Here is a 10,012-nt window from a genome sequence, read left to right as displayed (position 1 = left end):
CCGGGGCCAAGCACACAACCTCCCGCAGCAGCAGCGGCCGAGCTTTGGTCCCCGAGCGGGAGGAAGGGAAGCTCCGCTCCCTGCCCAAGCTCAGCTCCGACTGCACAGCCGCCCACGGCATCACGCCACAACTCCCAAAAACCCCGAAGGGAAAAGCCCAGCTCCAGCGCCAAAACCCCCCAAAACCCCTCTGCCCCTTCCCAGACCAAGGACAACATTCACTGCCAAGCCCAAACCCAGAACAATGAAGTTGATGAGCTTTTGAAGGAAACTCATTGCCTTTGCTGAGCTGCTTCTTCCCCAGCCTGCATCAGCACGGGGGCACTTGTCAAGTTGCCTTTTGAGGAAATGAAATAAGAAAGGCAATAGATGGAAATATGGTTCTCTACCAGGAGATTGATCCTGCCGAATCCGATTTCATTCCTAAGGTCTCTCCAGCTGAAGGCAGCTGTTGTATCTTTGCTTCTTTGTAACTGTTGGCTGTTGTGTGCATGTGCTGAGCTCAGTCTCATTTGAGGTTTTGACATCTGGGTTTGTCCTTTTGTGCCTCTCTTGCCTCCCTGCTGGAGTCAGTGCTGGAGCTGGCAGTGGTCACTTGGATGGGCACAGAACAGCTCTGGGCTGCAGCTGCAGTTGTTTTTTCTGCCCATGTGTGTTCCAGTGAGTCTTGGTGAGCAGGCCTGGGGAGAAGTCTCCTCCCCTCAGAGCTGGCCAGCCCAGCCAGATGTGCACTGCAGAGCAGGTTGTGGCTGCTCTGCGGGCTCTGCAGGACATGCCCACCATCAGTGGCTGTATCTCTGGCTTTGCAGGATGGAAAGCAAATCCCAGAGCTAAAGTGGGGTCAACCCTTGCAGGCAGCAATCCCAGTGAGCAGCATGGGTGTGATGTCCCCGTTTGTTGGGTGAGGTGGGACCTGGTTCCTCATTGCTAATCTCAAAGCAAGGCTTGAGTGTGCCCCCAGTTGAGTGGGCTCTGAGCTGTCATGTGCTCAGTCTGTTTGGCCCAAACTAAGAGATGCCTTAAAGGTCCTGCAGAGAGAAGTTGCTTTAGGGTGCTTTGCCTCACGTTCTAGTTCCTGATTCCACCCTCACTTTCTTTTCTGTGCCTTCTTCTCAATGACAACTCACTGTTTATATATCTTGAAAAGGTTGGGAAAGTTGGCAGGCTTCCCAGGGAATTTTCCAGCTTGAATTCTCAGAGTAACTGCTGGGTCTGGGTGCACACTCATCACTGAAGAGATAAGTGGTGCTGGTTTGGGGCAGGTGAGGGAGCTCCTCCCCATGCCAAAGAGAGAAGCTTGCAGTGTTGTGCAGGGCTAGGAGTGGGCATTTTCAGGGCTGCAGTCTGGAATCTGTGTCAGAGGGAACTAAGTGACGATTAATTCCTCACGCAGCTTCTTGGTGAGCTGTAGTTCAGATAATAAAGAGCTGAACTCCAATCCCACTTTCATCCTGGCAGGATATTCACCCCAGGATCATGCCATAGTGGGTGCCTGACAGGATATTTGTGTCCTTTGCCAGGCTTTCCCTACACCCAGCGCTGTCGCCTCACCAACAGCTCCCCGGTGCCCCTGAGGTTCCAGCTCCGCATGTCGGACGATGGCACGCAGCCGGCTGTGGACAGCGTGGATCAGATCCGCAGGGACAGCGACCCAGCCTGGAGGAAGGGAATCCATTTCTATGTGGAGCCCAGGGAGTTCAGCATCAATCCCAGCCAAGGGACCATCCTCCCCCAGGGACACCAGGACATCGAGGTACGGCAAGAGTCCAGCCACAGACGCTGCAGCAGCAGGGCTGAAGCTGCACTGGAGTGTGGGAGGGCTTCAGCTCTGGTGCCAGCTTTGAGCATGCTGGGAGTGAGAGATCTGCACTGCTGGGAGGCCTCTGCTAGCTGCCTTACTCGGGATGTTCGTCTAGGAGCACTGTTTAGTTTCCAAAATCATCTGCTGAGGTCACATACCTTATGGTCAAGGCCTGAAGCCATTCTTGTGTTTTTGAGAGCAATTGATTTGATTGCAAGTGGGCAGAGCAAGGATTAGGGCAGAAGGTGGCTGTTAGAGAGATGTCATTGTATAAAGCAGTTATCTTTTCTTCTTGGTCTCATTTCCCCCTCCTGGGGAGCGGAATGATTTGTGTTCCCTGCAGGAATCTCTAGGGGGGACAAAATACTCTGCAGCCATGAAGTGCCCAGCACCTGCTGAGCCACCCTTTGCCCTCAGCTTCCTGCTGTGAAGCTGGAATCATTGTGTTCAAGTCAGATTTCCTCTGCATGGATGTCATTGTAGTCAGATGAGAAATTGGCCCCTTCATTTGAATGCAGTGGTGCAGAGAGCTTTAGTCTGATGTTTTAATGTAGCATACGTGTGTCCTGATAGCAAGGTGTGTTTAACAAATCTGGTATTGGCAGAAGGCTTTTGTTCCTCTGAGACTGTGCTCTACACATGGAGCAGCAAAAGAATTGTGGCCAAATCCTCCCTCAAGAACTGGAGGATATCACACATGGGTAATGAGCTCTGGTAAAGAAGAATTTCCTGTTCTTCTCTTGCACCAGGTGACCCTGTGTTCCAACACAGTGATGGAGTTCTACAGGAGGATGCTGGTGGATCTGGAGGGTATTGGCAAGGGAGTGGCCACACTGATCATCACAGCCAGGTACCAGCCCTTGCTGGCCTCCCCAGGCACTGCCTTGCACAGGCTTTGCTGGCTGCAGCTGCCCAGCAGAAGTGCTGCTCAATGGCCTCATGTTGTGCCAGCTGGACATGAGAACAGCAGGGCTTGGACAGCAGCCTGTGGTGAAAAGCAGCCCTGCTCACAGCCCAGCACGGCCCTGGGCCCTCATCTAAAGGGAGCAGGGATGATATCATTGATGGGCCTGGGTTTTGGTGTTTGAGGTGGGACAAATTTCCCGAGGGCCTCCTCTCCTTCTTGCTGCAGGAGGTGGAGTTGTGCTGGTTGTGAGCAGCGTGCATTGTTTTGGGCCACAGCAAGCAGCCTGCTGAGAGTCAGGGTCTGCTTCTGTTCATGAGGGCACATGGCAGGGGGCAAGTGGCTCCCAGCAAGTGGTGAGGGTAAGGTCTTAGGAGGGGAAAGCAGCCCTGGATGTGGCAGGTCAGCTGCAGTTTTTCTACTTCCCTCTGCTTGCCATTTGGAGCTTGAATGTTCTCAGAGTTGAGACCAAAAGTGGTTGTTGCTGCAGCAGAATTGCATCCTGCTGTGCTGCTGTGGGTGCCAGCTGAATGCCCAGAGGGCTGCAGCTCCCTGGTGCTGTTCCCTGTGCCAGGCAGAGCCATGCAGTCAGTGCCTGGGCTGCCATTGTGTACAGCAGGTGGAGCTGGGGCCAGTCAGTGCCTGGAGCTGGGCAGTGAAGGAGCGAGGGAGCTGCAGGGCTGGGAGGGGGTGATCAGCCACTCTGGAGGGCAGCTGGTGTCTGTGCCCTGCAGGGCTGGGGCAAAGAGCTGAGTTCTCAGGCAGGGCAGCAGCACCATGGGAGAGAAGGGAGTCATTTGTACTGAGCCACTGGAGCTGTGTGTTCCTTGAGCCTTAGTGAGCCCTGATCCTTGTTGGGAAGGCTCCCCAAGAGCTCATGGATCACTGGGACTGTGACAGGAGTCCTTGCAAGCCTCCTTGGGTGAAGGAGGGGCTGAGGCAGCTGTGGCACCAAGTGCTCTGTCTGGGGCACTTGGCAGCCTCTGGGTGCTGCCTCTCAGGGTTTGGCCCTCCTTGACAAGACCCGTTGGAGTGGGAAGAGGTAGAAGGCAATTTATCCCTGTAGGGCTGTTAAATGTCCATTTGACAGTGACCAATGTGTTCTGCTCCATTTCCCAATCTTTGGGGGTAAATGTTCTCTATTCTCTCAGTACCTCTGATTCCCCTGGGGTCATCTCTTTGCCCAGATGTCTCGTTCCTGAGCTCCAAGTGTCCACCCATGTGCTCCAGTACGATGAGTGCCAGCTGAATGTGCCGTATGAGAAAATGCTCTTGATTAGGAATCCCAGCCACCTTCCAGGCTGCTACGGGCTTATTCCCCAGGTTTGGCATCACATCCACCTCCTCCTGAAAAATATAGTTGAGGAGATTATTAGGGGAAAAAAGGCTTTGGATAAAACCTTGTTAATTTCTATTCATCTTAAAGATCTGCTGAGAACAGGATCCTGCCTGAATGTAAACTTGAGGAGGCAGTTGAAGCTCCTGAGGAAACAGTTGATGTTCTAGTCTTCAGGGTGTTTTCTTGTGGGAGATCATAGAGGGTTGTGAAAAGCTGCTGCATCCACAGACAGCAATGCCTGTGCTGGCAGCCTCCTTGCAGGATCCCCTGGGAGTGCTGAGCCTCCAATTCTTGCATCTTGTTTGTGCCTTTTACCTTTGTCCTGGGCAGTTTTAAACGTGTGTGTAAGTTGCTGGTGCGGTGGATGTTAAGGAGTCTGAAGTTTCTTCCGAGGTGCCTCTGAAGCTGCATTTCATTCTGTCCCTTCCAGAAACGCAAGGAGGACTCTGCTGTGTTCTACTCCAGCCCCAAGCCCTGTGGGATTGTCCAGCCCCAGAGCACAGCAGAGATCCCCGTTGTGGTGGAAGTGCAGGCGCCGGGCGAGCATCGCACCAATGTTCTCATCGGCGTGTTCGGGGATGAGAGAAACCCACGGGTGAGGGCACGGGGAGCTGTGTGCCTGTGTGCAACTGCTCCTGGCAGGGGGCACAGGGCACAGGGATTCTGCCAGGGAAAACAGGCACAGGCTGCTGTGGGAAGGACAGGAGAGATGGGTGGCACAAACAGCTCGTGCCTTCGAGGTGGGAATCTCAGTGTCTGACACAGAATGGAGTTGGGCACAGCTGGAATCCAGGGTCAGTTTAATTCATTATTCTTTAAAATGCTGTTAACTTTGGAAACATCTGGATTAAAATGTGATCTCTCTGAGTACAAAAGAGGATGTCAGAAGACTTCTGGGAATCTTGAGCTTTCTGTAAAAGAAAGGAAAGCTGTCATTTGAAGAGTGGTTGCAAGGATTGAAACTTATATTAAGACATATGGAAATGACGATGCCAAATTCCCTGGATGGCACCAAACATCTGAACCTGGGCCATTGTGGCACTGCCTGTAAATCAGTGAACAGGAAGAACAGGCAATGCAGGCTGTGCCAGGGAGCCTGAAGTTTGACAAAACAGTTGCTTTCAACTCTGAGGCTGCTTCTCTTAAAGAGGAGGGTTTCTCTCTACCAGAAGAACCAGTTGTTGAACTGTTAGCCTGGTCTTAACTAGAGATTTCTTGCAAAGCTTTTACCTTTGGGCCAGTAATTTGTAGTTTGAGAGGTTCTCTTACCTTAATCCTTTTCCATTTGGAGGTGAACATGTAATTTTCTTTTTCCCCAAAAGCCCAGCATTTCAGCTGGAGAGTGGTAGGTGTCCCTAAAGAAATGACTTGAGCAGGTTGAGCTGTTGAAGGTTTTTTAGGTTTCCCTGTTGTGGTTTGTTTTGGTTTTTTTAACATCTTTCTTTCTTGCTTCCTGGCACAGAGAGCACAATTACGGAGCTCAGGATGGCCGGCAGAAACCTCCCCAAGGCCAAGTGTGACGGAGCTTGGCAGGATCCCAGCACCACAACCTGAGTATGTGTGGATGGATGGATGGATGGATGGGGAATGTGAGCTGAGTCAGCTGGGAGTGTTGGAAAATGTCAACCAACCCCCCAGCAGTGTCAGGGGAACATTGCTGATAAATCCCTGGTGGAGCTGCAGAGTTTCTGGCCTTGGGCTCTGGGGGGGCTGTGCTGGCTGGGCACTGGCTGGGTCTGCCCCTGGGTGCCTCAGATGTCACCTTTTTGCTGCCTTCTCTGTCTTTTCCTCTCCCCCTGTGCTTTTGGCATCCCCACAAGGTGTTCATGCCTGTCTTCTGTAGTTCCTCAGTGCAAGCAGTTGCAGCTGCTGCAGCACCTCAGTGCCACCCCCGGGCTGCCTTTAGAACAGAGCTGCTCCAGCCTGGACTGGGAAGGGCTGGATCAAACCATTTCTCAGTTCAACCTGCCCAGCACCCACCCAGGGGCTGCATCCTGGCCAGGAGCTGCTGGTGCAGGTGTCCCTCCCTCCCACTGCAGGTCCCTGTTCATAGTTATCTTATTTTCCAGAGATGAGCTTTACCAACCTAAATTTAAACCCCAACCACCAAAAGAAAAAAGGAGCAGTGCTTCCTCCTCAGGAACTCAATGGAGGCACTTCAGGATCAGCAAGGAGGAGGAGCCAGCCAGAGCCCTGAAAGAGGTGCAGGATTTTAGCCACTCTTCAGGAGCAGAGGTAGATTTTGTTGTACATCCAGTGCTTGTGTTGCCTCCCCAGCCTGCCAGCACCAAGTCATGCTCGTGCTGACCTCCCTTTTTGCTGGCCTGCTGTCCTGTGCCCTGGCAGTGGGCTGGGCAGCAGGGCCAGTGGCTGGACATGGGGTGAGTGGAGGGAGAAATAGGAGAGTTTTCCGTGGAGAAGCTGACTCAGATCCTACAGGCCTGTGCTGAGTGTGGGATTTTTTGCCTTCTTTCCTTCCCAATGTAAGATGAGGCTTTTATCTGCATCATGATGGTCAGACCTGCAGCTTCCTTCCCAGAGCCATCTAGGATGAGTCCTGATCTCCATGGAGCCTCTTGCCAAGCCAGCCAGACTCCCTGTGTGCAGGGCTCTGCTTTCAGCCCAGAGCTGCCATTGCACTGCTGGCCCTGAAGCTCTCTTACAGACAGAGACTTTGCAGAGTGGCTGTCTCTTCCTCCCAGCACAGAAAATGGCTTGTTTTTCAGGTGCCAGCACAAACTCCTGCAAACCCTCACCTCCCACGAGGCTTGGAGGGGTTCAGGTGCTCCCTGGACGTTGTGCACACTCCCCTGGAAGCGGAGAAGGCAAGAGGGAATCTGTCTCACTTGCCCATTGTCAGTGTGGCCAGCAGGGCTGGAGCTCCCAGTGCCACTGGGGGCCTTCAGCATTGGCCACAGAGGGGCCTCCCATCCCTGCCGGCCATCCCAAAGTGCTGCTGAAGCAGCTGCTTGTTGGAGAGGCCGTGCAGGACACGTTGTGGGGCTGCCCAAGGACGCTGTGCAGCACCTGTGGAGGGCAGTGCTCCCCCTGGAACTCCTCAGGTGGTCCACAGGAAATTTTTGCAGGAGCTTTTGCTATAGCACCTTGAGAAAGCAGCATTTAAATCATAGTGTTAAGGGAAGAGCCTCAGGAGTACGATGAGCTGGGCTGGAGTCCTTCCCTCAGCTCCAAGAGCTCTCACTCTGAGTCTCCTCCTTCTCTAAAAGCAGGAAGTTTTTAAACTTTTTAAGAGCAAGTTGTGCATCAGAGAGAATGTCTACTGCCAGGAGACATCCCAGTTCACTTTCATGTAATGTACTAATTAATGCATTGACCCGTGGGTATGGGAGAAGATTTTGGCCATGGTCCCTGCACTGGTCAGTGGCATGGATGCAGGATGAGGTGAGGGTGATTCTGGCAGTGTTTGGGGAATAGGCCCCTCCAGGTACAGCTGCACTTTGCTCCAAGATGCTCTTCTGCATCCATTTCCATGCTCAGCACCTCAATCTCTGCTGTCTTCCATCCAGGCTTTCAGTATCCTGCCACTCTCAGGTGTGCTGCAGCCAGGACAGAGCCAGCAGGTCTCCTCCACCTTCTCTGGCCACCTCAGCAGCCCCTCCAATGTCAGGGAGCTGTGCCACGTGGAGGGAGGCCCCACCTCCGAGGTGCTGGTGAGCGGGGAGGCCTCAGGTGTCAGCTCCTCCCTGAGCCCCCAGGAGATCAACTGTGGCTCTCAGGCCCCTCTCAGAGAAAGGTGAGTGAGCTTTCCATGGGTTACTGCTCTGCCAGGGGTTATTGTCCCTGCAGGGCTTCCCTGCTCCAAGGACTCTGAGCCCAGAGGTGCTGCATAGCAAGGGCCAGAAGCAGCCCAGGGATGGCCACTCTGAGCTCCCTGGCCCCCAAGAGAGGAAGTACCTTCTTCTGTTGACACAGAACATCTTCTTCTCTATTGGAGTGCTGAGCCTTCCTGGCTTAGCTGCTGCCTGCAGGGAGCTGGGCTCTGGGCTGGCCTTGGCACTGCCTCTAGAGGTGTCTTGAAGTCCATGGTGTTGAGTGGCATCTTCTTCATCATCTCCCTTCTTCACCAAAGCAGTGGGATTGTGGTGTGGGCAGGTGTGGGGCACAGACCAAACCTTGCTTTGGCTCCTGCTCCTGCCCCAGATGAAGTCCTTGCAGTGCTGATCTGCCAGGGTTCTCCTTGTGGTGGGACAGCACCCAGAAAAGCTCATGTCCTTTGGGCTCCCCTTCAGCTGCAGCAGTAGGCAAGCCCAGGAGGAGCTCAGCTGCAGCAGGGCAGCCCAGCTCAGGACACACAGGCAAAGTGTGGAGCTGGGAGTGGAGGCTGCTTAAAGCAAGCCTGTGCATCAGGACTTCTCCAGGCCAGGCTGGAGTTGGTTTCACAGGGAGGAGGGGGACGAGGCTGCTTCAAATGGTTTCCATGGCAGCCCTGGTTTGCTTGGTCCCAGCTGGGCTCCAGCAGGAAATCTGGCTGCCAAGAGCCTGTCTGGCAGGAGAGGAGTTGCTGCAGCCTTTGCTTTCTGACTGATAGGATTGTTCTCATTAAGGAGCAGGCTAGGAGTCATTAAACCCGAAGATGATGGGCAGAGACTCTCTAACTAATTAAAGTTAGACAGTGGTGTGTTTATTAACACCGGCGGGCGGCACCAGAGCCGTCCCTAACAGGTGTGACCATGCTGCCCAAGGTTCTTTGCCCTCTCTTTATTTCCCAAGATCTTACATACAATACATCTGCACAGCCCCAGCACCTCCCATCCCTGCTCTGTATTCAAATGAGGTCATTGGTCCTTCACACCTGTGCAATTCTTCCCTTGAATTGGGTCAGTGGTCTCAAATTGGGTCCGTGGTCTCAAGGGATGAAGTCAGGAATGTCTTCATCAGGTCTCTGTGACCCTCTGGCAGGATCCAAGGTCCCCTGCTTAGTGACTGATTGACATCAAGCCCAGGTGCTAACCATTGTTCTCCAGGTTTCAATTTGTTCTTATACCAGTTCACTTCCTCCACTTCCTTCTAGAAAGAAGCTCCTAATGGTAAATAATAGAACAATCAGCTCCAGCTTCAGCATCTCATAATCATTAACCTATGGTCTGCCTATCTACCTTACATCCTGATCCATGTGAATTGCTTCTAACCCTCAGCTCAAATCTTAACTCTTTAAAATCATGCTTAAGCCATGCCCAGGGAGAAGGGGGCTGATTGAGCTGAGTAAGAATTGTAGGAGAGATGAGCAGATGTTGGCAATCTGTGCTCTGCTTTCACCTGGGAAGCCAAGAGACAAAGGGCATTTTCAGCATCAGCACAGAGAGCCTTTGGCACTGGGCTGGAGGGCTCTGGCTGTGCCTTGAGAGGGAGCTTGCACAGCCAAGAGCTTATGATGGCAAAGCTCAGGTTTGGCTGGTCCTGGAGGTCCCCTTCCAGCAATGCCCTCACTTGGGACGTTCCCAACCTCTGTGGGCTGAGGAGAATTCACAGAAATGGCCTCAGGGTCAAGGAATGAAGTGCAGGGCCAGCCAGGACTGGTGAGCCCAAGTTTCTGCTGGGGACTCTCAGCCATGTTTTCTATTTTGTCTGCAGAAGGGAGCTGAAGCAGCCAGCTCAAAAGATTCAGGAGGAGGCAAAATGGTTAGAGGAGGAAGAGAGGCGGAAGGAGCAAGAGAGATGGAAGAAGGAAAAGAAGGGAGTCTCTGTGGGGAAGAAACCTCCAAAACCAGAGAAGGAGAAATGCAAAGCACCAGAGAAGAATGAAACCAAAATCCCAAAAAAGGAAACCAGATCTTCTGAGATGAAGGAAAAGAAAGCCACAGAGAAGAACAGCAAGGCCCCAGAAAAGAATGAGACCAAAGGAAATGAGAGGAAGGAAACCAAAATCCCAGGGAAGAAAACCAAAGCACCAGAAAATAAGGGAGCCAAAGCCCCACAGAAGGGGGAAGCAAAAGTCCAAAAGAAGGGG

General features: G+C 52.9%; 1 protein-coding gene and 1 long non-coding RNA gene across 2 annotated transcripts; both read left to right on the top strand.

The window, feature by feature from the left end:
- Positions 1-377: 377 nt before the first annotated feature.
- LOC311165743 (hydrocephalus-inducing protein-like) lies at positions 378-6,119 on the top strand (the record flags this gene model as incomplete). Its single annotated transcript, XM_084227254.1, has 7 exons — positions 378-453; positions 1,521-1,753; positions 2,551-2,651; positions 3,893-4,028; positions 4,475-4,639; positions 5,507-5,686; positions 6,114-6,119. The coding sequence occupies 7 exons, from the start codon at positions 378-380 to the stop codon at positions 6,117-6,119; spliced, it is 897 nt and encodes a 298-aa protein (XP_084083380.1).
- A 68-nt stretch (positions 6,120-6,187) lies between these two features.
- LOC311165761 lies at positions 6,188-9,856 on the top strand. Its single transcript, XR_014616957.1, has 3 exons — positions 6,188-6,279; positions 7,572-7,798; positions 9,637-9,856. It is a non-coding gene; the product is annotated as an uncharacterized lncRNA (long non-coding RNA).
- Positions 9,857-10,012: the final 156 nt, after the last annotated feature.

Source organism: Fringilla coelebs (genome assembly GCF_963513975.1).
Source record: "Fringilla coelebs genome assembly, contig: SCAFFOLD_38, whole genome shotgun sequence".
Taxonomy (NCBI): Eukaryota; Metazoa; Chordata; class Aves; order Passeriformes; family Fringillidae; genus Fringilla; species Fringilla coelebs.
Note: the sequence above shows the minus strand (reverse complement) of the source record. Positions and strands in the feature narration are given on the sequence as shown.